General features: G+C 63.7%; 12 protein-coding genes across 13 annotated transcripts; 9 read left to right on the top strand and 3 right to left on the bottom strand.

The window, feature by feature from the left end:
- Positions 1–436: 436 nt before the first annotated feature.
- LOC62_04G006518 (uncharacterized protein) lies at positions 437–1,082 on the top strand. Its single transcript, XM_062773087.1, has 4 exons — positions 437–576; positions 630–694; positions 759–798; positions 985–1,082. Exons 1-4 carry the CDS (start codon positions 473–475, stop codon positions 1,013–1,015), a joined length of 240 nt encoding a protein of 79 aa, XP_062629071.1. The 5' UTR covers positions 437–472; the 3' UTR covers positions 1,016–1,082.
- Positions 1,083–2,080: 998 nt separating this feature from the next.
- On the top strand, positions 2,081–5,074 carry SPAC19A8.03 (Phosphoinositide 3-phosphatase). The gene is made up of 3 exons (XM_062773086.1): positions 2,081–2,481; positions 2,530–2,939; positions 3,062–5,074. Exons 1-3 carry the CDS (start codon positions 2,121–2,123, stop codon positions 5,033–5,035), a joined length of 2,745 nt encoding a protein of 914 aa, XP_062629070.1. The 5' UTR covers positions 2,081–2,120; the 3' UTR covers positions 5,036–5,074.
- A 210-nt stretch (positions 5,075–5,284) lies between these two features.
- On the top strand, positions 5,285–6,069 carry LOC62_04G006516 (uncharacterized protein; the record flags this gene model as incomplete). Its single annotated transcript, XM_062773085.1, has 3 exons — positions 5,285–5,628; positions 5,664–5,745; positions 5,800–6,069. The coding sequence occupies 3 exons, from the start codon at positions 5,285–5,287 to the stop codon at positions 6,067–6,069; spliced, it is 696 nt and encodes a 231-aa protein (XP_062629069.1).
- Positions 6,070–6,271: 202 nt separating this feature from the next.
- LOC62_04G006515 (uncharacterized protein) lies at positions 6,272–6,568 on the bottom strand (the record flags this gene model as incomplete). The annotated part of the gene is made up of 1 exon (XM_062773084.1): positions 6,272–6,568. One exon carries the CDS (start codon positions 6,566–6,568, stop codon positions 6,272–6,274), a length of 297 nt encoding a protein of 98 aa, XP_062629068.1.
- A 484-nt stretch (positions 6,569–7,052) lies between these two features.
- On the top strand, positions 7,053–8,154 carry SPBC1773.06c_2 (Zinc-type alcohol dehydrogenase-like protein; the record flags this gene model as incomplete). Its single annotated transcript, XM_062773083.1, has 3 exons — positions 7,053–7,182; positions 7,229–7,668; positions 7,720–8,154. 3 exons carry the CDS (start codon positions 7,053–7,055, stop codon positions 8,152–8,154), a joined length of 1,005 nt encoding a protein of 334 aa, XP_062629067.1.
- A 183-nt stretch (positions 8,155–8,337) lies between these two features.
- On the bottom strand, positions 8,338–9,412 carry LOC62_04G006513 (uncharacterized protein; the record flags this gene model as incomplete). The annotated part of the gene is made up of 2 exons (XM_062773082.1): positions 8,338–8,673; positions 8,723–9,412. 2 exons carry the CDS (start codon positions 9,410–9,412, stop codon positions 8,338–8,340), a joined length of 1,026 nt encoding a protein of 341 aa, XP_062629066.1.
- Positions 9,413–10,204: 792 nt separating this feature from the next.
- Positions 10,205–11,369, top strand: LOC62_04G006512 (uncharacterized protein; the record flags this gene model as incomplete). Its single annotated transcript, XM_062773081.1, has 3 exons — positions 10,205–10,292; positions 10,329–10,597; positions 10,629–11,369. 3 exons carry the CDS (start codon positions 10,205–10,207, stop codon positions 11,367–11,369), a joined length of 1,098 nt encoding a protein of 365 aa, XP_062629065.1.
- Positions 11,370–11,731: 362 nt separating this feature from the next.
- LOC62_04G006511 (uncharacterized protein) lies at positions 11,732–12,284 on the top strand (the record flags this gene model as incomplete). Its single annotated transcript, XM_062773080.1, has 2 exons — positions 11,732–11,809; positions 11,847–12,284. The coding sequence occupies 2 exons, from the start codon at positions 11,732–11,734 to the stop codon at positions 12,282–12,284; spliced, it is 516 nt and encodes a 171-aa protein (XP_062629064.1).
- A 457-nt stretch (positions 12,285–12,741) lies between these two features.
- On the top strand, positions 12,742–13,824 carry ybfA (Putative HTH-type DNA-binding domain-containing acetyltransferase YbfA; the record flags this gene model as incomplete). Its single annotated transcript, XM_062773079.1, has 1 exon — positions 12,742–13,824. The coding sequence occupies one exon, from the start codon at positions 12,742–12,744 to the stop codon at positions 13,822–13,824; it is 1,083 nt and encodes a 360-aa protein (XP_062629063.1).
- Positions 13,825–14,118: 294 nt separating this feature from the next.
- On the top strand, positions 14,119–15,774 carry apdG_0 (Acyl-CoA dehydrogenase apdG; the record flags this gene model as incomplete). The annotated part of the gene is made up of 2 exons (XM_062773078.1): positions 14,119–14,163; positions 14,200–15,774. 2 exons carry the CDS (start codon positions 14,119–14,121, stop codon positions 15,772–15,774), a joined length of 1,620 nt encoding a protein of 539 aa, XP_062629062.1.
- A 58-nt stretch (positions 15,775–15,832) lies between these two features.
- EST1 (Carboxylesterase) lies at positions 15,833–17,278 on the bottom strand (the record flags this gene model as incomplete). Its single annotated transcript, XM_062773077.1, has 1 exon — positions 15,833–17,278. One exon carries the CDS (start codon positions 17,276–17,278, stop codon positions 15,833–15,835), a length of 1,446 nt encoding a protein of 481 aa, XP_062629061.1.
- A 1,838-nt stretch (positions 17,279–19,116) lies between these two features.
- Positions 19,117–25,454, top strand: tmoS_1 (Sensor histidine kinase TmoS; the record flags this gene model as incomplete). Of its 2 annotated transcripts, XM_062773075.1 has the most annotated exons (19): positions 19,117–19,328; positions 19,368–20,651; positions 20,690–20,747; positions 20,785–20,853; positions 20,890–21,075; positions 21,110–21,229; positions 21,268–21,674; positions 21,721–22,092; positions 22,134–22,257; positions 22,298–22,325; positions 22,366–22,439; positions 22,474–22,568; positions 22,606–22,930; positions 22,977–23,119; positions 23,154–23,329; positions 23,369–24,120; positions 24,158–24,373; positions 24,410–25,210; positions 25,267–25,454. In XM_062773075.1, the coding sequence occupies exons 1-19, from the start codon at positions 19,191–19,193 to the stop codon at positions 25,452–25,454; spliced, it is 5,556 nt and encodes a 1,851-aa protein (XP_062629059.1). In that variant the 5' UTR covers positions 19,117–19,190. The 2 variants fall into 2 exon arrangements, with proteins under 2 accessions (XP_062629059.1, XP_062629060.1); XM_062773076.1 differs by having other exon boundaries at positions 24,158–25,210.
- Between the last annotated feature and the right edge of the window lie 20 nt (positions 25,455–25,474).

Raw genomic sequence — 25,474 nt, 5'->3', positions numbered from 1 at the left:
GTCGTGATTGTTGTTGTCGCTGTTGTTGTCGTTTTGTCAGTCGATTCATCCATCGTCACGATCGCCCTCATCACAGACAACCTCCACCACCGCGACGTGAATCTGATCCCGCCCTGATTGAGCGTGGTATCCACGCGATTATACTTCCGCTCCATCAAAATCCGACCAACTCCGTTTCACGATGTCGCGGGATCAAATTTGCCTCACCCTGGATGAGTGTCACCCAGGCAGTCACTCGCAGGCAGGCGCAGAGGCCGTGCACACTACAGTGGCAGGGAAGGTCGCCGGCTGGCAGCAGTTTGCACCCAGGCAGCAGGCAGAGTCTCCCTCCCATCACGACGACTCCCAGTCCTGCGTCGCTCGCTACTGGCTCACCCACACCTGCTTGCTACTCCCGCTCCATTCCGCATCTCAACTCAACTCACCACACCTGCATCCACCACACACCACTCACCACTCCACACCACCAAACATGTCCATGATCATCCGCACCCAGGCCCTCCGCGCCGCCGCCCGCAACGTCGCCCGCCCTCAGCAGCAGGTCCGCGCCCTCCACGTCGAGAACACTGTCGACCAGTGCGTTGGGCTTGTCGCAAAAGGCGTCGGGCCAAGTACTAACCCCTCCGCAGCGTCCTCCCCACCTCGGTCCGCAACAAGGCCTGGTTCGCCACCAAGTTCGTCGTCTACGCTGCCAGTGAGTAGGGCGTCGCGGGGTGTGCGATGGGCGAGATGGAAGAACTGCGACTGATGACTCCCAGCCGGCTTCGGTCTCCCCTTCTTCTCGGTTTGGTACCACAAGTGCGTGTGATGCTCGGGAGGGAAACGGCGATGGCTGCACGGGGACAGCGGGACGCGATGCGCAAGGGGCCGCAGTGTACGATACACTGCGTGACTCGTATCGCGTACCCGTGTTTGCATCCCCCTGCGCCGCGGCCGCCATCCGCCTTCCCTCCTTCCTTGTCCAGTCCACTAACACTCCCACAGCAAGAAGGCCGCCAACGGTGGTGTCTTCTAAGTAACAAAATCAAAGTCAGCACGGCCGTGGCGCAGTGCGCGACGCGGCCCGGTAATGCATCTTGCGGCAGAAATGGGGCGGGCACGTTGCAGGACGCAGCGTGCAGCTTGCAGCTTGTAGCTTGCAGCAGCAGCAAAAAAACACAAGCAAGCGACGCTTGGCATGTCGGCTCGCGGCCGAAATTATCAGGAAGGCACCCCCCGTGCACAGGTAGTCACCGCGACACATGTGGCTTGGAGGAGGCGGTCGAGGCGGCCGCCAGGCTGTCACCTGTGCCGACGCCGCCCATGTGGATGGCGACGAGTCCGGCTTGTTCCGGTGGCGCTGGGCGGGGCGTCGGCGCGCGCGAGGTTTTCCGGGGTGGGGCGGCATCGGGGGCGGCCAGTGTCCGACAATGTGAGGAGCTCGAGGAAGCGTGCTGGAGGTCTTGCTGGGTTGTGCGTGAGGAGAATGAAAGGAGAGGAGGGTGTCAGTGGGAGTGTGTGAGTGGGTGGGCCGTGATGGTGAGGGGGGTGGATATCCCCCCTCGGCGGGCTCGTCGGCGGCGTGAGCGGGAAGACGCGGCCGTATGCTCGAGACACGGACGAGCATCCGCGCATTGTCAGTGAGAGTAAGCGCAAGTCAGAGTTGGATATCATAGTAGTCGCCTTGTTGTTGTCGGTACAGCGAGGACGAGCAGCGAGGTGCGCCCGAGACGCGCTCGCCGATGATCGCCCCGAGCCAATCGGCGCATCGCTGTTCGACACTGCGCTGCGCTCATCACTTCTCGTTATCAATCATGCTGTACGCACCACCATGTACATGTGTACAGGCCTCTACAGCGCTTCACGACGCACAATGCACTTGCATGCATCGCAATGGACCCCCACTGGTCTCACTATCCCAGCGTCACGCCCTAAGCCCGGTGGCCGAATAAATTCTGTCCCAGTGACGCAACTGCACCTCGCTGCGCTGGCTGGCTAGCCAACGCGCGCGCCGCGAGTCCGTCGCCGCCGCCGCCGCCAACGACGACAACGACCTCGAGCTCCCCTCCTTCTTCTTCTCTCCCTCCTCCTCCAACCTCACGGCAGCTGCGGCTCGCCACTCGCCACCAGCCCCACCCACAATGGACGCCATCAAAGTCGCCAAAGTCGAGCGGGTGATCCTCGAACGCGCCGACCCCGCCCCGCCGCACGAGAGGACACAGCACGAGGGCACGCTGCACCTCACCCCGCACCACCTGCTCTTCTGCCCCACGCCGCCGGCACACTCGGAGGAAGAGCTCGACGAGGTATGGATCCCGTACCCCACCGTCAACCGCCTGCAGCGGCTGCCCCTCGTGCCGAGCGGCGACAAGCCCACCTCTGGCCGCTTTCCTCTGGTGGTCGGCACCAAGACGTTCGATAACTACATTCTGTACTTTACGCGCGACCGCGAAGGCGGCGCAGAGGACGTGTGGCAGAGCGTGCGCGACTGCGCCGTGTCGAGTAAGTCGGCGAACGGGTGTGCTCTTGCAGGCAGCCTGACACCCGCAGGCTCGGTCGAGAACCTCTACGCATTCTTCTACCACCTCCCCCCAGCAGAGGGGAGCAAGACGCCGCAAGCGACGACCTCGGCACTCCCCCTCTCGACGTCGCCCGAGAAGCCGAGCACCGAACCAGTAGCCCACGCCCCGCCGCCAAAGCACGAGCGCGTCGCGTCCGCCGGCGCTGGCGAAGGCTGGGCGGCCTTCAACCCACGCTCAGAGTTTGCGCGCCAGGGCGTCGGGAGCCGCACCAAGGCCTGGCGCTTCACCGACGTCAACAAGGACTATGCGTTCTGTCCCACGTACCCCGCTAAACTTGTCGTGCCGAGCCGCATCTCCGACTCGGTGCTCAGCTACGCGGCAAAGTATCGGTCCAAGGCTAGGATACCGGCGTTGTCGTACCTCCACTGGGCTAACCATGTGAGTGGGGTCGATGGGGAGGGGAGGGTTCGAGGTGGAGTGGTGGTGCAGCACGAGGCGAGGCGGCAGCGATGTGCTTCTCCAACCTCAACAATGCAAAGGCACTGCCGCTCACACCCCAGGCATCAATAACCCGCTCGTCGCAGCCCATGGTGGGCATCAAGAATGCGCGCTCGGCACAGGACGAGCGCTTGATCGAGTGCATCTTCACCTCCCACCTCTCGCCAGACACGGCCTTTGCGACTACCTCCAACTCTCTGTCACCATCACCCTCCTCGTCTGCCCTCCCGTCCCCATCCAGCTCCCACATCTATGGCGCCACGACGACCAACCTCATCATCGATGCCCGGCCGACCACCAACGCCGTCGCCAATGTGGCCAAGGGTGCCGGAACGGAGAACATGGAGTGGTACAAATCTGGCAAGAAGGCTTACCTCGGCATCGACAACATTCACGTCATGCGCAACTCGCTCAAGACGGTCGTATCGGCGCTGACCGAGGCAGACGAGACTGGCGCGCCGCTCGACCGCGAGCGCCTGCGGAAGAGCGGGTGGATCAAGCACATTGGTGGAATCCTCGAAGGCGCCGCGCTCATCGTGAAGAACGTGCACGTCAACTCGTCGCACGTACTCATCCACTGCTCGGACGGATGGGACCGCACGTCGCAGCTCAGCGCGATTGCACAGGTGTGCCTCGACCCGTACTACCGCACGCTCGAGGGCTTCAAGGTCCTGGTAGAGAAGGACTGGCTGTCGTTTGGCCACATGTTCCTCCAGCGCTCGGGACACCTTTCCTCCACCAAGCTGTTCACCGCGACGCCCGACAACATTGACGGCGACGAGGAGAGCGATGACGACTTCGGCAACGCTGTCAAGGGCGTCACTGCGTTCTTCGGCTCCGTGACCAAGTCGTTCAGCTCGAGCTCGCACCTTAAGGAGATCTCGCCCGTGTTCCACCAGTTCCTTGACGCGGTGCGCCAGATCCAGAGGCAGCACCCTGAGCGCTTCGAGTTCAACGAAGAGTACCTCCTCGACCTCATGTTCCACCTCTACTCTTGCCAGTTCGGCACCTTCCTGTTCGACAACGAGCGGACACGGCGCGTGGCGCACGGACACAAGGGGGCCTACACCGACCGCACCGTGTCGGCATGGGAGTGGTTTGACAGGCCAGAGCAGCGCGAGCGCTACCTGAACGCCGAGTACAAGCCCGAGCTCGACGACCGCAACGCACGCGACCACGACGCAGACCTCGGCGTACTGTTCATCGACGCCAAGGACGTCAAGTTCTGGCACCGTCTGTTCAAACGAACCGACGACGACATGAACGCGACGCGGTTTCCGGCCCAAGACGTCGCGCCGGTTATTGAAGGGTCTGCGGATCCGTTAGTTGACGCTGAGGCAGGGCTGGTGGCCGAAGAGCTCGGCGTGGCAAAGGAGGGCGTCGCGAGGCGGCCCAGCCCAGTCAGGCAGGACTCGGCATCCACACCAGCCTCTGCATCGCCGTTCGCCCGCCTCGGTGGCATCTCTGCGCGTCTCCCCGCCTCGCCGTCGCAGACCTGGAACTGGACCCAGTTGTCTTCCGCCGTCGGCACCGTCGGCACTGGCGCCATGTCGGCATTCAGCACTATTCGCGCCACGGCCACCGACGCCATCTCGCAGCTGCGCGACGAGCGTGAGGAGGAGATGGGGAGCTATGCGCCGGGTACGGGGATTGGCGAGGGGCGCCACCCGCCCAGCCGGTCAGCGTCTGGTGCGCTGCCTTCTCGCAATGTGCGGATCCCGTCCGAGGCGAACCCGTGGGGTGCGCCGGAGGAGGCGGCGCCAGCGGCGAAGGTTGCACCGCTGGCGAAGCCTGAGCCAGAGAGCAGCACCTGGGCACCCTCCGCTCCAGTTAACAACAGCACAGGTGCCAACCCCTGGGGCGACCCCACGCCGGCAAAGGGCCTCGCCGACCTCTCGCTCTCCGACGCTGCCGCCAAGCCGTCGCAACCCCCACCACGCAAGTCGTCTCTCAAGAGGAGCGACGAGGACAAGGCGCTTGAAGCCGCCGCACTGGGCGGCGACAGCAAGGCGTGGGACCCGCTGGGTGCATTGTAGTATAGACTGTGGTAGATCTTTGCATGTGACTGTGATAACACGTCGTGTGCTGTGGGTATATTGAGTTCGCGTTGGGCAGTTGGCTGCCTCACGCGGTCGGCGGCGTGGCTGCGAGGCTCCGGTGAGACAGACACATGGAACGTATGAGACACTGGAGCAGAGGGTTGCTCAAGTGTCGAGTTTCCAACAGTCTCGCTACAATCCACAACAACTCGACTCTTCCCCACCCTTCACAGCAACCTCACAAGCATGGCGAAGCACGGCCCCTCCCAAGCAGAGGACGACCCCGTCGCCAGCAACAACAGCATAGCCATACACCCGAGCCTAAGAGCACACCCCCTGCTGGCGAGCTATCCACGCCTCGCCGCCCCCCTAGTCCCACCGCTCGCGGACGACGTGCTAGTCGACCTCCTCGACTTCACGTATGCCGTGGAGCGAGCGAATTCTTCGACGCGGGAGGAGCGCCTCGCGGCCGCGCGGCTCAAGGCGCGCGCCATGGCGCACGACGACGAGGACGGACTGCTGGCCCGCCTGTGCGCGATCGAGCGCTCCCTCGCGGCCGACAAGCGCTGGCGCGACGCCTATGAGGCGCGGTGAGTTGACCTTGGGGCCACACTGACAGGGCCAGTAGGTCAAACTACAGCCGCTACCTCTCGGGCGAGGAGTGGGCGGCCGTGCAGCCCGCGGACCGCGACGACGCGCCGCCGATCGTACGTCGCGTGCTCGGCTGGGAAGGGAAGAAGTATCGCTCCGCTCACATCCAGGCCGTGACGTCGTACAAGGTCCTCGACGCGCTCGACGCCCCCGACCTGCTCCGCCTGTGCGAGTACTACGGCTTCCAGCCCGCCGCCGACACGAGCAAGGCCCGCCTCTGCGCCATTGTCGCGTACGAGATTGGCGTGCCGGTGCTCGACCTCCCGCCGCTTGCGCGCTTTGTGGCGCCGGGGCTTGGGGGTCCTCCGGCTGAGGACGCTGAGGCGGAGGAGGCTGAGGCGGAGAAGAGCGCGCTTAAGAAGCGTACCAAGAGGGGATAAGGTCGCGTGGCGTGGGTTGGTGTCGGAGGCGCACTTGTAGGCCACACTGGGTGGTGGTCCGGATGAGGAGGACGCGATGTAGTCCGTGTCTTGTCTAGGTCCCGCGGGCCCTCCTTCGCCACCTGGATCCATCACGGGCACGATCAAGCCCTCTGCTCGACGGGTCAACGGCCGCTGGGATACCGCGCGAGGCAGGCGGGCCTTAGGACGTCGGCACCGCGTCGAGCCCGAGAAACACAGGCGGCGCAGTGATGCCTGCCGGGGTACGCTGTCGTCGCCGCCGACGCGCGCTCGAGGCAGTAACGGCCGACGTAGGGGCCGGGAACATGCCCGGCGCGGCGTCGGAAGGGAGCACGCCGAATACTGTCGGCAGGGGTGGCGTGGGCAGGGGCGTGCTCTTGATCGTGCGGAGCAGCGAGTGGTCGGGCGTGATGAAGTGCTGTTGTTGCTGGTGGTGGTGCTCGGCGAGCACAGAGGTAGCGAGGAGAAGGAGGAGCATGGTGCGTTGTTGAGTTGCTTGTCGTTGTCGTCGTCGCTTTGTGCGTGCGATCTGGGGATCTGGGGCACGACGTCACATGCCAAGAGGTACATCGGGGCAAAGATGATCCGCAACCCCATTGCGCCTCCCGGAGCGGAGTCTAGATGTTTACAAGTAGTGTACGATAGCGAGCGAGGCCGAGGCGGCAGCGGCCCGACAAGACATAAGCACAAACATCAGCGTACTAAGCAGCTCAAGCAGCGCTGATGGCGTCCCGGAGATAAGCTTGAGATGTGACAGCGTTGTGCGCGCGTGAAAGAGCATCTGCACAGCAAGCGATATCCGCTCGCCCACTGAGGCATGACGCCATCGGACGCGGCCCGACGCAATGTCAGCGTGTCTCACTTGGCATCTGGCCGTTCGTCTCTGGGTCGCTCGGCACGACAATGCTACTTATGTGTGCTGGGATGTACCTCTGAAAGCAGCGTCAATCCCCTATTGAACCATGACGCACACCGCCATCCCAGCCACCCAGCGCGTGTGGAAGCTCGAGGGCAAGGACGACCCGCACACCGCGCTGGTGCTGCGCGAGGCGCCGGTGCCGGCCGTCTCGGGAACGCAGGTGCTCGTGAAGAGTGAGCAAAGCTGTTTGCCCCAAACGCTCGCGCTGACCCGCGCCAGTCAAGGCGCTCTCCCTCAACTTCCGCGACCTAATGATGCTACACAACACGTACTCGTGGCCGCGCCTCACCTCCCCAATCCCGCTCTCCGACGGCGCGGGCGTCGTCGCGTCAACCGGCCCCTCCGTTTCCCGCTTTCGTGTAGGCGACCGCGTGTCGCCCATCTTTGCGCAGACCCACTTTGCGGGCCTGGTGACCGACGCCGAAGTCTCCACGACGCTCGGCGGCCCACGCGACGGCGTGGCGGCGCAGTATGCCGTGTTCGACGAGCACGGCCTGGTCCGCATCCCCGACTCGCTCAGCTTCGAGGAGGCAGCGAGTATCCCCGTCGCTGGGGTGACTGCTTGGAACTGCCTCTACGGGCTGGAGGGGCGCACGCTCAAGCCCGGCGAGTGGGTGCTTGTCCAGGGCACGGGCGGCGTCTCGATCTTCGCGCTGCAGGTGAGGAGGATTCGGCGTGGGCTGGACGGAGCTTGCTAACGCCGCCGCCAGCTCGCCAAGGCCGCGCGCCTCACCTCCCTCGGCGCGGACCACGTGCTCAACTACCGCACCACGCCCGACTGGGGCGCGGCCGCGCGCGCGCTCGTGCCGGGCGGGTTCGCGCACGTCATCGACGTGGGCGGCGCGAGCACGCTGCCGCACTCGCTCGTATCAGTGCGCCGCGACGGCGTCATCTCCGTCGTTGGCCGGCTCGACGGGTCGGGCGCTGAGCCCGGGCTCAGCTCTGCGCTGGTGCATACCGCCATCGTGCGCGGCATCTGGGTCGGCTCCCGCGCGCAGTTTGACGAGGTCAACTCTGCCATTGAGGCCAACGGGATCAAGCCGGTGATCGATGCGCGCGTGTTTGTGTTCGACGAGCTGCCTGCCGCGTGTGCGTACCTCGAGGCTCAGAAGCATTTCGGCAAGGTCGTCGTGCGCGTCGAGTGAGTGAGTAGGTTAGCGGGAGAGAAAGATTAGCGGGACGAAGTTGTACAACCCTGCATGTAGATATGAAGACATGACGGCGTGGCGTGTGGCGTCGGCGCGGCGGCGCACGGCGTCTGCGGTATAGCGCGTGCTGGCCGCGCGGCGGCACAGCGGCGGTGTTTCGGAACAATCCCGCGTGATCCGCTACTCCTTCCCGTTAACCTCGGCGGCGCCGTTGGCCGCCGCTCCGTTCGACCCGTTCTCTTCCACGCCGTGCACCTCAAGCTTGGGTGGTATCCTTGCGCCGGGCCAGCCACCGGCGTACTCGTCCTCGTCGAGCACGGAGAGCGCGAGCACGAGTGGCCCGATGCCGCCCGTCAGCGGCGCATTGGCCAGCTTGTCCGCGCTCGTCTTGGTCGCTGGGATCGTGGACGTGATGCTGAGCTTTGACTCGCCTGCCCTGCGGACGAGGATCACGGCGTCGTCGTTCGACAGGAGCAGATACCGCGCTGTCGGGGCGCGCTGGAAGATTGCCCAGATCTGGCGTGTGCGTCAGCGGCGTGTCCCTGCTTCCCTCAGCGTTGCTCACCTCCTCCGTCAGGTCGCGATACACTGCGCCCTCCTCCGTGCCGCACTCGTCGCAGAACGTGCCGATATCGATACCGAAATCCACCGTCTCCATGCACTGCGGGCACCAGGCGCCGCTGTCGCCGAGCACGAGCTTGGCGACGTGCGGCGCGAGCCCCGCCAGCACGTCGGAGGGGAGGCTCGCGCTCGACTCGTGCTTGTATACCACGACTGGGCGGCCGCGGAGCAGCAGCTCGACGTCGTGCAGCTGGTGTGCTGGCGCGACGCGCCACCCGCGCGCGGTCGTATCCGTGCCGGCCACCTCGGACGCCCACAGCGCCGCGTTGAGCGGGTCGAACAGGCTCGCGAGGATGAGGGAGCTGGCGCCTGTACGCCCCGCGGCAGGCAGGTCGGCGTTGGCTGCGAGCCGGGTGCGCACGGGCCCCAGGGCGGCCAGGCTCGCCACTGGCCCGGAGGGGGCGAGGGCCGCTGCCATTGCCGGGGTGGCGAGCGCGGCGTTCAGCCGGCTGGAGAGGACGGAGCGCGGCGCGCCGACGTGCGTGAAGAGCACGCGTTGGCGCGGCTTGGGCTTGAGCGTCCCCCACGCCGCGGCGTCGCGCCGTGTTGGCTCGAGCGGGGGCAGGCGGGGCAGGCCGAGCGCGGCGAGCGTCGTCAGCGTTGCTGGTGTTGGTTCTGGGTGTGTCTGTGTCATTATGTGTGTGGTGAGTGAAGTGAGAAGTCGAACGACAAGGTCCAGTATGCTTTTGTATGCCTTTGTGGTGGCCGACTTGCTTCCCGCGAGGCACAAAACTCCCCCGCGCCCCTCACCTCGCGCGCCGTCCCGCGCTTGCCGTAATGACTCACGTGGCTCCCGTGACAACCTCGGGGAGTATGGGCAGCGACATATGCACGCCAAGTGAGTGCTACGATGCGGATATGACCTCTGCATGCATATAAGAGCGCGAGCATGGCATGGTAGGTGGCATTCCGCTCGCAGCGTCAGTGGCTTTTGCTTTGGAACCAAATAACGACACGCCATGTCCTTTTTACGCCTCCTATTCAGTCGACCAAAGATCGACCCGAGACTTTAATCACGTCGACAACCACCACGTCGCGTCGCGCTCCTTATGATGACTGACCTCACGTACACCCACTCCCACGCTCATCGTGCCTTGACCCAACAATACCAGCGTGCATCATCGCAGAGTAGAGGACTGATCTCCGACACAATGGCTGACAAGCAAGCTCATGCAACGCCCGCGCCGGGTTGCAGGCCTACGGGCGTTGTTATCTGGCACTGCTAACGCTCGGATCCAGAGGTATCCGCCCCATCGGCCAGCCCGGCACGGTCGTCGCTGCTCATGACATCTCGTGCGTGCTCTTCGAGGAGGCTGGTGCGGGGTAGCACGCTGCGTCCGTCGCCAACGCAGGTGCCCCGGCCTCAACCCTCCCTCACCGGTGATATACACCCCTCATCACAATCTCGTCACCCATCGTCCCCCCAATGAGCCCTCGCCCCCTCGTCCCCTCTACCCCGCCCGACCCGAACGTCGTCCAAGTCAGCATAGCGGGCCTGGTCGCAGGCGACGCGGGTGGGCCCCTCTGCCCGCTGACACAACTGACCGCAGCCGACGCCATCCTGGCGCGCGTCACGCCGACGACACACACGCTCATCGTGCGCGAGCCCGCGCCTGCGCCCTTGGGCAACGTCGGCACGCTCGCGCTCATCAACGGCCTCAAGGACCTCGAGGCGCAGTGGCCGCTGTTCGCGTTGCACCGGCTCACGCTGTCCAACTGTCAGATATCAGACTGGGGCGCCATGTGCCTCCTCCGCCATGTCGGCAAGCGGCAGGTGACCCACCTGAGCCTCGACCACAACGACATCAAGGCACGTGGCGTGTGGCGCGAAGCTCGCTAACTCACTCCAGCTGGACGACCCGCCGGCCCTCGCGCACATCGTGCACCATATCCAGCGGTCCAAGCTCCACCGGGTCGTGCTGAGCCGTAACCCGCTCAGCAGCGACGGCGTGGCCCGCCTGCTCCGCGGGGTGCGCGACGTCGCGGTCCACCTCGACCTGAGCCACTGCCGGCTCGGTGCGCCCATCGTGCCCCTGCTGGCCGATTATCTCCTGCAGCCGTCCAAGACGGCGCTCGACCTGGGGTGGAACGAGATCGGCCGGCGCGGGGTCACGCGGGTCGCGGACGCGCTGCGCGCCAATCCGTGGAACACTTATCTCCTGCTCGAGGGCAACGTGCTCGGCGTGGACGACTACGGCGACCCGCAGGTGTGGGACGGAATCGGGGTGCACCAGCAGCTCGTGGCCGAGGAGCTGAGCCGCGGCGAGCTGCGCGAGATCCGCCACCGGAACAGGGTGTTCGAGTATCGGCTCGACGACGCGTGCCGCCGCGTGCTGAAGGCGCGCGTGTTCCTCGTCTCACCGACACGCGTGGGTCTGCCAGATGACATCCTAGAGCGAATCGCGCGCCATGTGTCTGGCGACCCGGGCGCCTTCAGCAGTACCCAGTGGGCGGCGGTGCTCGAGTCCCTGCAGAGCCGCGACGCGATCCTCGAGATGGCGGATAGGGTGCAGGCTGGGCAGAGTACCCGTGAAGTGCTCGACCAGTGGCGCAGGGACACGCACTACAGGTACTGGGACAGCAGTGTGTAGGTGATCGACGTGATGTCGGTGGCGGTGGCCGCCTTGGTGGCATGTAGTCTGTTGTTCACAGCTTCTTCATCATTCGCGCTCATGAACAATGGCACCAAACAATGGCGAGAACATCACTCAAAGACTTCACTGTGTATCCCTTCTGTGCTTGAAGCGACGGCTACTCCCCATTGTCACTGCATACAATGATGACAGTCATGTTTGCTTCATTCTCTCCCATTCCCCCTTCTCTTTCCCTCCAATGCGATGCCCTCGTCAAGCTCGCATCCCCATGCCCTCTTCAGGTCTTCCTCACCCCACTTCTTCCCATCTACACTACCCATCCCATGCAGCCAACACAACCACACCCAAACCCAGCAGCAATGCCGCGTCCCAACCCAACGCCCTACATCCCGCAGGCGCAGCGTACCATCAGCGAGATCATAGACCACAGGGTAACGGTGAGCTCCCTTCCCTTATCTACCTTCTGACACGCAGAACAACCAACTCGAGGTCTACTGCGCGTGGAACGAACTCCCCTACCTCTCGTGGTGCCCGGCGAACGACCTACGCGACCCGAAGCGCGGGGCCCTGATACGCGCGTACATGCGCTCGTCGTTTCGCCCTGTTATTCGCGAAGGCAACGGGTTCAAGAACCAAGACGCCAAGTCCGCCCCGCGCACCACCCCGTCCCCGGCGATCGACCAGCGAGTCGCCGTGAACCGCGTCTGGGTCTCTTCGGACGGCGAGAAGATGGTCCAGGTAAAGGCTGTGGGCGACGAGCGGCTGTTTAACGTCTCTACCGAGCACGCTATCGCCAAGTTCCCGGGGCATTATGCCGACTTCATGTTCCGCCAGTTGGTCGAGTACCACATGTTAGATTTAGATTTGGCAGATGAGGCCGGGGAGATGGAGTCGCCAGAGATAGAGATGTAGACCGTGACTTGGCCGACCTCGGAGGACAGCTCGGCTGAAGCCAAGAGTGTCAGAGTGCCACAACAACGTCCCAGACAGGCAGCAGACGACGACTCACCATGCCTGCGCCGCCAAGTGTCACCGCAAAGCACTACATCCTTCCGTCGCGTAGCCACCGTCGGCGTCGCCCGGCGTCTCCCTGCCTGCTTTGCGGCCTTTGCAGGCGCCACAATCACGTCAGTGTGAAATTAGTTGCTTTTGGCAACCATTTTTTGGTCCCGCCGGCCGCCGAGCAAAAATAGTTGTCTGAGTCAACTAATTTTCCACAACATTCGACAGCAACGATTCTTTCCCGACATCTCTCAAGATATATAAGCAAGGCAACTCGAGTCGACTCTAGACACCAAGCCCTCTCATGACAGCTGCCAAGCGCGCATCATCGCCCACTCCGATCGACCCATCACCCAAGCAAGAAGGCATGACCGGAGCACCTCGACCCTCACCCATCGCCAACGGCACCACCGCTGCCCAAGCATCGGCAGCTGGTATCCCCGCCGACCACTCGTCCCCCACCGACGCCCAGATCCACGCGATCCGCGCCTTCAACAGGTTCTATACGCGGCGCGCGGGCGTGCTGGACCCGTACCTCAAGTCGGACATGAGCCTGACCGACGTGCGCGTGCTGTACGAGATCCACCATGGCGGCGGCCACATCACCGCGTCGGACATTGCCAAGACGATAGGCCACGACAACGGGTACCTCTCGCGCATCCTCAAGCGGTTCGACAAGAGCGGCTGGGTGAGCCGCCGCCCGAACCCCGCCGACGCGCGCCAGAGCTTCCTCGCCCTCACTGGGACGGGGGAGGAGGTGTACGCGCCGCTGCAGGCCAAGAGCCATGCCGAGGCTGCCGCGCTCGTCGCTGAGCTCTCTGCTGCTGACCGCGTGCGGGTCATCGAGGCGATGGACACGATCGAGACCTTGCTCCGTGGTGCGACGGCATCGGCGGAAGCCGAAACCGAAACCGACACCACCCCAGCCCACCCCGCCCCCGCCCCCGCAACCACCCCCGCAGTCACGCTCCGTGGCCTGCAGCCCGGCGACCTCGGCTGGGTGGTGCAGCAGCACGGCGAGATCTACGCGAAGGAGTACGACTGGGACGTGCGGTTCGAGGCGCTCGTCGCGGGCATCGTGGAGGGGTTCGTGAAGAACTACGACGCGTCGCGCGAGCGCGTGTGGATCGCAGAGGTGGGCGGGGAGCGCGTCGGCTCCGTCTTCCTCGTGCAGGGCAGCACCAAGGCCACGGCCAAGCTGCGCCTGCTGATCCTCGGGCCTGGGGCCAGAGGGCTCGGGCTGGGTAGTCGGCTAGTGGACGAGGCGATCGCGTTCGCACGCGAGGCGGGCTACGAAAAGGTCGAGCTGTGGACACATAGCTGCCTGCTTGCGGCGCGCGCCATCTACGCCAAGCGGGGGTTCGTCCTCACCTCGAGCGAGGTGTACGATGGCTTTGGACAGACGGGCCTCGTGGGCGAGTTCTACGAGCTCGACCTGGGCAAGAAGTGAATGTATCTTGGTTAGACTTGGGGCAACCGGGGCCCGGGGGCATGCCCGCGAAGGACTAAAACGCGCCGCAACCAAGCCGCACGCGTGCCACTGATACTCACAACTCGGTCATGTGTCGCGGATCTCACTCAACAACGACGCACTACTCACTTCACATGGCAATCGCCAACACCGACACGCCGCTAGCTCGAAGCCAGCCGGCTACGACAGCATGGCCCTCTTAACCGACAGCTGCGCGCTGGCTCGCCCAACCACATCCCCCGCATTACTCTCAGCCAACAGTCTCCAGCAACCATGTCCAAGGCCCTGAAGATCCTCTCGCGCGACGACGTGGAGACGGTATGCAGCAGGTGGTGAGGGCGAGCTGACGCCCAGCACAACAAGGATGGTGACCTGTGGATCGTGATCGACTCGACAGTGTACGACCTGTCCAAGTTTGCCAAGCTGCACCCCGGTGGTCTGGCGGTGCTTCTTGACGAGGATGTCGGTGAGCACCATGGCCCCTTCCCTCACCCCACCCGCCCCCTGACACTCCCAGCCGGCCAGGACGCAACGACCGTCTTCTACTCGCTGCACCGGCACGAAGAGCTCCAGAAGCCGCAGTACCAGCGCCTGGTGATCGGGCACATTGCGCTCGAGGAGCCCAAGATCCAGCCGGTGGGCGTGGGCGAGCTCTCGCGCGTGCCGTACGCCGAGAGCCCGTGGCTCAACCCGTCCTTCCACAGCCCGTACTACAACGACGGGCACCGCCGCTTGCAAAAGGAATTCCGTGCGTTTGTCGATACGGTGCTCTACCCCGACGCCCAGGCGTGCGAGGCGGCCGGCACGGACGCCAGCCCAGAAGTGTACAAGGCCATGGCGGCGAAGAAGATCAACCACATGCGTCTTGGGCCGGGCAAGCACCTGCACGGGCTGACCCTAATGGGCGGGGTCAAGGGCGAGGACTATGATGCGTTCCATGAGCTCATCGTCACCCAAGAGCTCACGCGTTGCGGCGCACGCGGCTACGGCACCGGCCTCGGCTCTGGCGTGTTCCTCGGCCTTCCCCCGGTCGTCAACTATGCCGCCGAGCCGCTCCGCTCCCGTGTCATCGACGAGGTGCTCAACGGCAAAAAGGTCATGTGCCTCGCCATCACCGAGGCGTTTGCCGGGTCCGACGTGCAGGGCATGAGGACCCGCGCCGACAAGCAGGCGGACGGGACGTGGCTGATCAACGGGCACAAGAAGTGGATCTCGGCCGGCATGTTCGCCGACTACATGCTGCTCGCGTGCAAGACGTACGGCGGCGATGGGCCCGACGGCGCCGTGACTGCGTTCCTCGTCGACCGGAGCATGGGCTTCGAGACCAAGGTCGTGCCGACGTCCTACTCGAAAGCGGCGGGCACGTCGTACGTGACATTCGACAACGTCCGCGTGCCCGCCGACCATGTGATCGGCGAGGAGGGCCACGGGCTGCTCATCATATTCGGCAACTTCAACCACGAGCGATGGTACATGTGTGCGTCGATGGCGCGCGGCTCGCGCAGCTTGATTGAGGAGTGTCTGCTGTGGTCGGCCCAGCGCAAGGTGTTTGGCAAGCCGCTCCTCGCGCAGGCCGTGATCCGGAACAAGCTCGCGCTCATGATCTCCAAGGCGGAAGCAATGCAGACGTGGATCGAGTTCATCACGTTCCAGATGACCAAGATGGACCACCGGACGCAGGTCAAGCAGCTCGCCGGGCCGATCAGCTTCTGCAAGATGCAGTTCAGCCTGTGGGAGAAGGAGCTCGTCAGCCACGCCGCGCAGATCTTTGGCGGCCGCGCCCTGACCGCCACTGGCATGGGCCGGTTCGTCGAGATGGCCAACCGCACAGGCCGGTTCGACGACGTGCTCGGCGGGTCGGGCGAGGTGATGGGCGACCTGGGCGTGCGCCAGCTCATCCCCCACATGCCTGACGACCAGAAGCTGTAGCATAAAAGAAGAAGTATTGTAGCCCAAAGATGTACCGATGCGAAGTCCCACCCTAGCCCTATGGCAGTGCGTCGACAATGTCCGCCCGGCGGAGGGGCACCGTCTGGCTGTGGGTGTCGAACACGCGCGTGAGGCGGTCCTTCCCGAACGCGTCCCAGCCGGGATTGCCGCTCGTCACGAAGGCAACCCACGCGGCGTGCATCTCGTCCGCGAGGCTCTGCGGGGCCGTGTGGCCGCCGAGCGTGCGGTCGTCGTCGCCCTTGGCGAGGTTATCGAACACGAACTCGATCTCGACGCCGTGCGCCGCGCGCAGGTCGCGCACGGGGCTCGGCCACGCAAACTCGTACACCCACGTCGATGCGGGGCGCGCGGTCGCGAGCTGGACGAGAGGCTTGCGCATGTACACGTCGAGGAGGAGCGTGCCGAGAATGTCGCCGGCATTGGCGCCGGGGAACGCACGGCGCGCAGCCACTGCCGCCGCGCGCGGGATGCCCAGCACCCACCGCACGAGCAGCTGCTTCCACCACGGGATGGCGGCGAGCTCGTCGGGTGAGAGGAAGAGACGGTGCTCCTCCGTCGTGGTGCCGATCAGGATCGGCGTGTCGATGGTCCGCAGTACCGTGGACGGCGAGGTGGGGAGGGACGCTGGGTCCAGCGCGAGCTGGAACCCAGGGACGCCGTCGAGGATGGACTTTCCGGCCAGCGCCTTGTCGCGCGCATGTAGCAGCTCGAGCGGCTTCTTATCGCGCCATGCGTCGAGCGTTGCCGGGGTTCCGAGCGCCTTGGCGAGCTGTGTGGTGGGCTTCGCCACCTCGTCCTTGCGCTTCGCCTCCAGCGGGGCGGACATGATGATCGCGCCGCGGACGAGGCTGCGCGCGTCCTCGCGCGATAGCAGCGCGGACACGAGCACGCCGCCCGCACTCTCGCCCATGATCGTCACCTTGGCGCTATCGCCGCCGAACGCGCCAATCTCGGCATGCACCCATTTCAGCGCGGCGACAGTGTCCTCGAGGCCGAGGTTGAGCGGCACGCCGGGCAGCACGGCGAACCCCTCAAACCCGAGGCGGTAGTGGATGCTGACGCAGAGCACGCCGTCGCACGCAAACTTCGCGCCGTCGTAGATCGGGATACAGCTCGCGCCGCGCTCGAGCGCGCCACCATGGATCCAGACCACGACGGGGTATCCGCCGGCTGGGGCGGCGCTAGCGGGCACCCAGACGTTGAGGTTGAGGATGTCGTCGCCGTCGACCGTCGGCATCGCCTTGAGCACCTGCCCGATCGTGCCGCCGTACTGCGTCTGCGGGGACGTCGGCCCCCACGCATCGCATAGCCGTTCGCCCGTCCACGGGACCACGGGCTGGGGCGGCTTCCAGCGGTTCGCGCCGAACGGCGGCGCGGCATACGGGATGTTGAGGAAGCGCGCCACGCCAGAGGGGAGCGTCGTGCCACGCACCGCGCCGCTGGTGGTGGTCACCAGCGTCGTCGCGTCGGCCGTGCTGCTCATGGTGATGGGGAGAGGAGGGGAAGAAGCGCATCGAGGATGCTCTCTTCGTTGCTTATACGGCCTGGTCTGGTCGTGCGGGACGCCCATGGCGCAACTTGGCGCCAGCCGCCCAGCCAGACAGCCAGCCGGGTCAACATTGCCGCTCTTGTGTTGTCGGCATCGCGGTGGCCGAGCATGCCGACGCCGAGCCACCAGTGGCGGCGAATGAGCTGACTGATATCAGGCGCGATCATGCATCCATCCGCAGCTCATATGCTGATACCCGTGTCTGCTTGGTTGGACTGACATCTCGATGCATGAGCATGGCGCGCGGCCGGGGGCCGGGGGCCCGGTTCTCGGGGTATCATTCACCCGGCGCGACGCTGCGCTCGCCACTTTGCCCAATGGTTCTGGACACGACTGGCAATGCTTCTTATGCGCTGTCCCGATGCTGGTCGCTCTGCTCGTCACGCCGAGTACCTGCATGGTCGACCCCCGCTTTCAAGGTCGCTTCGGATATGTGACCCCCGCGTCTAGCTCGGCGAGGGCTCCAACACTCTGATCCTTGGCAGACGTGATGAGGAGCTGGCCGTGACGAAGCTCCGTCTGCGGCGACTTGGCGCTGAGGTCAAGTCCACGCGGCCAACCAACCCCTCGACGATGCGTGTTACCCATCCTCGCAAGCGAGGCCGTGTCCAACACTGTGAATCTATGACCCCGCTACCGTGATAGCGACAGCGAAGAGACAACACGCCCGCTCGCCTATTCCAACTGTAGTTACTAATAGCTCTGGAACTGGATCTGGGGTTCCGGGGAACACGCGTCCAACAAGGATCACGTACCGGGGGGCTCCAAATCTGGCACACTACTGCACTGGGTGGAGCTCGCTGGCATTTCCCTGGCGGCAGGCGATAGAGGTCACTTGTGCGTGACTGCGGAATGCAAGCTTCAAGCCGAGGCTTTGCCGATGAGGTGGAGCGAGCGGGTGTGTGCGAAATGCTAGCTAGCTCGTAGTGCTGCCGCACACCTTGCCGCGGGAACAGGGTGAGTGGTACTTGTGGTACTGTGGGTGGTCCCATAGTTCAGCTCGATTCGATCACTCCTCAGTACACGTCACTGCACGCACACACACAGTTCGCCGACATCGGAGTCGGCGACCTCGCTTCATTGCTGTGCATGTGTGGAGATAGAGACCCGTGTCTATTCCAACAGCATGCACGCGAATATATACATAGATACATAGATATGGGATTCCTGTCCCAAACGAGAGTCGTTTATGACCAGTCGCGCGTGCCATCGGTCGCTCCCCTCCCCTGTCCTCTCCACCCCCCCCCAAAGTGGCTGTGGCTGACGCAAAAACGTCATGAACCTCGCCTGACGTCATTGTTTTTTTGTCGGGAGGGGGTGCCGCAAACCCTGAGACGACCCAGACCCAACCTGTCGGCCTGTCCTGCCTGCGCTTGCTGGTTGACCGACCAGCACGCCGCGCTCTTCACTTTTTCATGCCTGTGGGGCCTTAGAACGGGCCGCGGCGGCGGTGGGAACGGCTGCAGGCAGACAGCAGGCAGGGGTTGATGAGCATCCTCCTCGCTCGCTCGGCTGTATGGCCGTGTGCCTGCCTCCGCTTGTGCTGTTTAGGCGACGTGCCGTGCTTGCTTGCTTGCTTGTGCTTGCAATGACGAGGGGAAAGCAGGGGGACGACGGCCCCGTGTCACATAGAGAGAGACGGATGGACGGTAGTGTCGGCAGCAATGGATAGGTGACTGATCGACAACGCCAGTTGACGGCAAACCGACCTTGGCTCGACTTGTCTGTGCGTTTTTATCATTTACTCTTTGTTTGTCAGCCATTGCATCCTTGGTTCATTGTTGTTGTTGTTCGCTCTCCATCCTTTCCCCGCCTCTCCGCCGCCCCACCCTCACCCCTCGCTGCAATGTCGGCGACATCGTCGGCATCGATCACGGCGGTGTCAGCGTCGCCCGCAGCAGCACACGACAGCGACCCACCAAATGTCGCGCAGCTGCGGTACTCGAGCATCGACCTGTCCACCCTCCCGCGCGACTTTCTCGAGGCACGTCTCCCCCGCGTAGCTTGCATTACTAACCTCTAGTCATACCCGTACCCCGCGTTTGTGCTCGTCGTGCCAATACAGCTGGCGGACGGCCTGGGCGACGCGGCTTCCAGCTCGTCAAGCACGCCGCTGGCGCCCACGTCGTTCGCCCGCCTGCACCCCTTCGTGCCGGTGTGGACCAACAAGCGGTGGCGGCGGCTCGCGCGCGGGCGCTCCCTGCTCGACTGCCTCTCCCTGCGCAGCATGCGCTCCCTCGGCGACTGGGTGCAGGGGCGGGACGACGCCGACCTGCGCGACACATTGCCACTCGGCGCACTGAGTTTGAACACTGGCCCAAGTAGCATCCGTGGTAGCTCGAGAGCCGGCGTTATGAGCAGGAGCGGCAGCACTGGGTCAAGCCAACAGGCCGCTTCGCTGGGGAGCAGCGGGCCGAAGAGCTACTCGGCGTTCGGTGCGCAGAGCACGGGCGACGTCGAGGGCGGCTCATTCTCCTTCTCTAGCGACCCGTCCGACTTGCTCGAAGCCGACCGCGCAGAATCGACCCTCACCCTCGACTTTATTCTGACGGCGACGCCCATCACCCTGCAGCTCTCGCGAACAGTGAGGCCGCTGTACCAGATGCACAACGGGAACCGGATGCTCAGCAAGACGAACCGTTTTGTTGTCGTCACCACTGTGCCGGTCGTGGAGCCATTGTTGCCCGCTCCAGAGCGCCAGGCGTCAATGGACACATCACCCCAGTTGTCGGTTTACGCAATGGGTACGCCGCAGAGGCGACACTCACTGCGATCACTCGATGACGACCGGAGCCCGATGGGCTCGAACGCTTCGCCGGGCACATTGGCCAGCATATCACCAATGGCCACGCCAATAGCGACGGCACCCGAGCCCTCACCAAGCCTGTTGAACCAGGCTGGCCAGCGGCTCGGGCATGGAACAGTGCCGCCAGTAGCGAGTCCCCCACTCGTGTCCCAGTTCCCCCCGGGAGGAGTGCTCGAAACGCACAAGGAGGACGTGGTCAAGGACATGTTGCCGCCCGACTGGGTCGAAGGCCTGCCCGTATTCTTCGCCAACGGAAGCTCCTGGGTGCCACGGCCGCCACTCACGCAGCCTGGGAGCCACGAAACGGACGGCACTCCGCACCGATCACAGAATGTCGAGAAGCTCATCGAGACGCTGGACTGGTCAAAGACGCCCCTTGGGCCCCGGGAGGGGTGGCCCGAGAGCCTGACCTCGATCCTCACCCTCATCATGAACTATCCCATCCCCGCGTGCGTGTGGTGGGGCGAGGAGCTCACAATGATCTACAACCAGTGGTATGCGGTAAGTATCAGCGCGGGAGACGGAACTAACGACTCCAGGGGAGCATTATTGACCACCCGGAGGCGTTTGGACAGTCCGGGACTGCTGCCTGGGAGAGTGAGTAGCGGTACTCGAGACCAAGGCTGACGGCAAGAAATCTACCGCATCATCGGGCCTCTCACCGAGGTGGTCCTCCACGGGACTGCAATCTTCAACTCTGAAGGTGAGCCCGGGGCTAGTTCATGGCTGACAATGCCAGTTCTGGAGACGTGGAAGCAGTACGAGGACGAGGTGCCGAAGGAGTCGTACATCATGTACACGTTCATCCCCCTCAAGTCCGCCGAGGGTGTCGTGTCCGGTGTCTTCCAAGCTGCTCTCGATCGCACCCCGGACATCTTAGGAGCAAGGAGGAACCATGTGCTTCACGAGGTGGCCAAGTCACTCTGTATGTGTGGAGGCGAGGCGTCGCTAATTCACAGCTTTCACGTCCACGCGTACCGAGTTCGACACCAAGCTGCTCGCCGGTCTGGAAGAAGACCCAAAGGACATTCCATTCGCCATGATATATGATGTGGAGCACCACCAGGACTATCCAAGTGGTAGGCGAAATCTCACCGTCCGTAGCTGACACGCCAAGACACAGGCAAGCCGGAAGAGCGGTCAACGGGCGAACGGTACACGCGGTACTGGTACAGTGGCGGCTTTGGCGCCGCGGAGGTCGGACATCGCGGCGTCCCAGAGCATGCTCTCGTGGCACTGGAGCCCCCCGGCTCGCGCCGCCCGTCACATACGCCAGTGTTCGAGGAAGACGCAGAGATCGATAGGTGGCCATTCGAGGAGGCTATGCGCACGCAAAAGCCCGTCCTCGTGCCCAACTGCGCCAAGCTCATCGAGGGCTTCCCCATCCGCGTGTGGGACGAGCTGCCAACCTCTGCCGTGCTTCTTCCCCTCGCGCGGCAGTCGGAGGACAGCACTCCGGCGTCCATCCTCGTCATCGGCCTGAGCTCGCGCCTGACCTATGACCAGGCGTACGAGGAGTTCTTCGTGAGTGGTGGACAGTGGGCCGTTTGTATCCCAGCTAACCCCACAGCAATCCCTCGCGCTCGTGCTCAGCGCCTCGCTCTCGAGTGTGCGCTCGCGCGAGGCCGACACTCAGCGCCTGGCCGACCTCGAGGCGCTCAGCCGCGCCAAGAGCATGCTCTTCTCCAACCTTTCGCACGAGCTCTTCACCCCACTCACGCTCATTTCCGGTCCACTGGACGACTTGGCTGAGAGCCTTGAAGACGACGAGGAGCCCCTAGACGCCAAAAAGGTCAAGGGCACGCTGGATTTGGCGCGCAAGCATGTCGGCAGCCTCACGCGCCTGGTGACTATCATCATGGATGCCAGCACGCTCGAGGCGGGCCGGACACAGCCGACCTTCCAGCGCCTCAATTTCGGCAACTACATCCTTGAGACGGTTGTGAGTGTACAGATCTTTGTGCGGATCATACTCACGCTCAGTCCGTGTTCCGTGATATTATCACGGAAGCCCCCGAGATCCAGTTCACAATCGACGTTGACACGGAGCCTCACGATGTTTACCTCGATCGCGAGACGTTGGAGAAGCTGCTCGTCGTGCTGATCGGTGGGTTCGGGGTGATTCTGAGTTTAGCTGAGCCGCGCAGGCAACTGGTTCAAGTTTACGAAGAGAGGGTGGGTTGGACTGTCGTCCGTGCATAGCTAACCCTCAAAGATCGACGCGTACTTCTCTTCGATACACTTCGAAGGAAGCCGTTCTTACCATCGAGGGCACGGCGATGGCCGACGGTAGGTGCCATCTTGCCGCCAGAGCTGATGCAAGACGCAGATGGGGGACTGACCCGAGCCGAACCCGTCAAGCCGCACGAAGTGGCCATGGATAGCGGAGAGCGCAGCTTGATCATCAACTACGCGAGGGTGAGCAGCACATTCTTTTACATCTCTGACGACGCAGAAACTCGTCGAGCTACAGCGCGGTGAATACGAGACTGAAACGACCCAATCTGCCAACGCCACAACCGAGACGCACATGATGCGCTTCCACCTGGGCACATCGCACCTCCCCATCGATGCGATCGACTCGTCTGGCGCGGGCGGGTTCAGCAAGCAAGCGTCCGCAGGAAGCGACTTCATGGTTGAGATCCGGCGCTGGCGCCGCGAGTGGCTGAGCAGTATGGACATTGGCAAGTCGTTGTCCTCGACGGATCTGGGCACCGGGCGAGGGCCAGAGCCTTCCATGACGTCGTTGCATCCCGACGACGTGATCATGGTCGTTCATCGTGAGTTGTGCCCGTAGGCGCGTGTGCTGTGCTGAACCCCGGGAAGATATCAAGGATACCCGCAAGTACATGCGCCGAATTCTGGAGCGATACTGTACCGTCACCGAGGCGGTTGACGGACAGGACGCGATGGACATCTGGAACAAGAACCCTCCTGATCTGGTGATCGCCGACGTGACCATGCCACGGGTATGTGATTACGGCGAGCATTGCTAACGCCCAGCTCAACGGCTATGGATTGCTGAGTGCCTTGCGTAGCGGCACGCGTGAGCAGCAGAGCGTGCCGTTCATCATCTTGACTGCACTGGACGACGAGCGGCCGCGAGGCGGGCAGGGTGCCGACGACTACTTGACCAAGCCGTTCAACGCGACGCAGCTGGTATCGCGAGTGCAGACACAGTGGGTTCTGTTTGGGGCAATGGCCGACTAACCCGTCAGACTGCAGCTTGGACGAAGAAGCCGAACGCTCGAGAACCTCTACAGCCAACGCACGACAGAACTGCGCATGCTGACGGAGCACGCGCCTGTCGGCATCTTCCGCATGACGCACGACGGCTTCATCTCGTACTGCAACCCAGCTTATTACTCCATCTACGGGCTGCCAGCGACGACGATTGGCTCCGACTGGGCCGAAGGAATTGCAGACGGCGACCGAGAGCGGGTAGTCGGGCTGTGGACCGAGTTCGCCAGCTCGAAAAACGAGAGCGTGACCATGGAGTACCAGTGCCTGCACAGCGGGCGGTGGGTCTCCGAGACGTCGATCAAGGTGAACAAGAAGGACGCTGGAGTGTTTACCGACTTTATTGGCTGTATTGTCGACATTACCGCTCGCAAGCTCAACGAGGACCTCCAAGCGCAGCGCGTGCTAGAGGCCGAGAAGCGGCGCGCCGAGGCGGAAGAGGCTCGCGAGCAGCAGGAGCTGCTGATCGACATTACGTCGCACGAGATCCGCAACCCCATCAGCAGCCTCATGCAGTGCTCCGAGCTGGTGAAATCCAACCTCCAGAGCCTGCAGGAGCAGCTCACCGACGTGCTCGACCAGGGCAAGAGCTACAACCCTACCCGCCAGCTGCTGTTCACCATCAGCGAGGACCTGGACGCGCTCGAGAGCATCTACCAGTGCGCCCTGACGCAGGAGCGTATCTGCAACGACGTTCTCTCGCTCGGCAAGGTCCACCTCGACATGCTCCGTGAGTCACTGACATTGTGCCCAGACGCTAATGCCAGAAATGTACGACGTCGATACGGATATCCGCAAAGAGGCGGCCAAGATCCTCGCCGTGTTCCAGAACGAGGCGCGCATGACGCGTACCACGCTCGAGGTCGAGTACGCCGACAGCTTTGACGAGCTGGGCTTGCAGAACATTATGACGGACCGTGTGCGGCTGGGCCAAGTGATCACAAACTTGGTCTCGAACGCGGTGCGATTCACTGCCAACTCTCGTGGGTGTAAAGGAGCTTGCGGACCTGACCCACCAGCCGTCCGCCATGTCACCCTGTCCCTCGACATTGGTCTCTACCCGCCCGTCGACGAGTCGTGCCTCAAGCCGCCCGACCTCTCCTCGCCCGCCGAGGACCGGCGCAACCTCACGCAAGACTCGCCAATCTACTGCTACTTCTCAGTCAAGGACACGGGGCCGGGCATGACGCCCGACGAGCTCGAGCTTCTCTTCCAGCGCTTCTCGCAGGCGTCGGCCAAGGTGCACACCGTGTTTGGCGGCTCAGGGCTGGGGCTGTTCGTGTGCCGCAAGATTGTCGAGCGCATGGGCGGGCGCATCGAGGTCGTGTCCGACTATGGCGTCGGCACCGTGTTCCGCTTCTTCATCGAGGCGCACCCTGTGCTTCCCGAGATTGAAGAGCTGATCATCACGCCGAGCCTGGCAGAGGACGACGAGCTGCCGGAGAGCTCCACCTCACCTCTGTCGCCGCCTCTGCCGGCGGAGCCACAGTTCAAGCGCAACAGCCTCAAAGACCGCTCGCTCGAGCCCGCGCCAAAGTACACCCCGCACGTGCTCGTCGTTGAGGATAACCTCATCAACCGCAAGCTGCTGGTCCGCCAGCTTAAGCACGTCGGCATCACGGTCGACAGCGTCGTCAACGGGCTCGAAGGGCTGGAGACCGTCGCCAAGGCCATGGCAGTCGACGGGCCCAGCTCGGGGCGATACGACGCGGTCCTTATGGACCTCGAGATGCCCGTCATGGGCGGGCTGATGGCTACGCGGCGCATTCGAGAGCTGGAAGAGCAGGGTGTGCTCGTGCCGTCCCATGTGATTGCACTGAGTGAGTCGTGCATAAAGGCAACACGCAGAGGGTATACAGTGCTGACACCTCGCCAGCCGGCAACGCCCGCCAGGTGCAAGTCGACGCCTCAATGGCCGACTTCAACGCCGTCCTCGTCAAGCCGTACCGCCTCGACGAGCTGCTGCGCAACATTGACGACATGGTCAGGCTGCGTGGTGCGGAAGGCGGAGACGGCGGCAATGAGGGGAGCGGCAATGTACCCCAACCACCACAGGTTGTATAGACATGTTGTATAATACGTGT

This window comes from Vanrija pseudolonga, chromosome 4 (genome assembly GCF_020906515.1).
Source record: "Vanrija pseudolonga chromosome 4, complete sequence".
NCBI lineage: Eukaryota > Fungi > Basidiomycota > Tremellomycetes > Trichosporonales > Trichosporonaceae > Vanrija > Vanrija pseudolonga.
This window is presented reverse-complemented; position numbering and strand designations above follow the sequence as displayed.

What these genes read in the sequence shown, in the direction of transcription:
- LOC62_04G006518 (XM_062773087.1), top strand. Translation starts at nt 473, where the DNA reads ATGTCCATGATCATCCGCACCCAGGCCCTCCGCGCCGCCGCCCGCAAC. An exon ending in GTTCGTCGTCTACGCTGCCA is followed by an intron (nt 695 to 758) that starts GTGAGTAGGGCG and finishes GATGACTCCCAG; the next exon opens with CCGGCTTCGGTCTCCCCTTC. An exon ending in TTCTCGGTTTGGTACCACAA is followed by an intron (nt 799 to 984) that starts GTGCGTGTGATG and finishes ACACTCCCACAG; the next exon opens with CAAGAAGGCCGCCAACGGTG.
- SPAC19A8.03 (XM_062773086.1), top strand. Translation starts at nt 2,121, where the DNA reads ATGGACGCCATCAAAGTCGCCAAAGTCGAGCGGGTGATCCTCGAACGC. An exon ending in GCGCGACTGCGCCGTGTCGA is followed by an intron (nt 2,482 to 2,529) that starts GTAAGTCGGCGA and finishes TGACACCCGCAG; the next exon opens with GCTCGGTCGAGAACCTCTAC. An exon ending in ACCTCCACTGGGCTAACCAT is followed by an intron (nt 2,940 to 3,061) that starts GTGAGTGGGGTC and finishes CTCACACCCCAG; the next exon opens with GCATCAATAACCCGCTCGTC.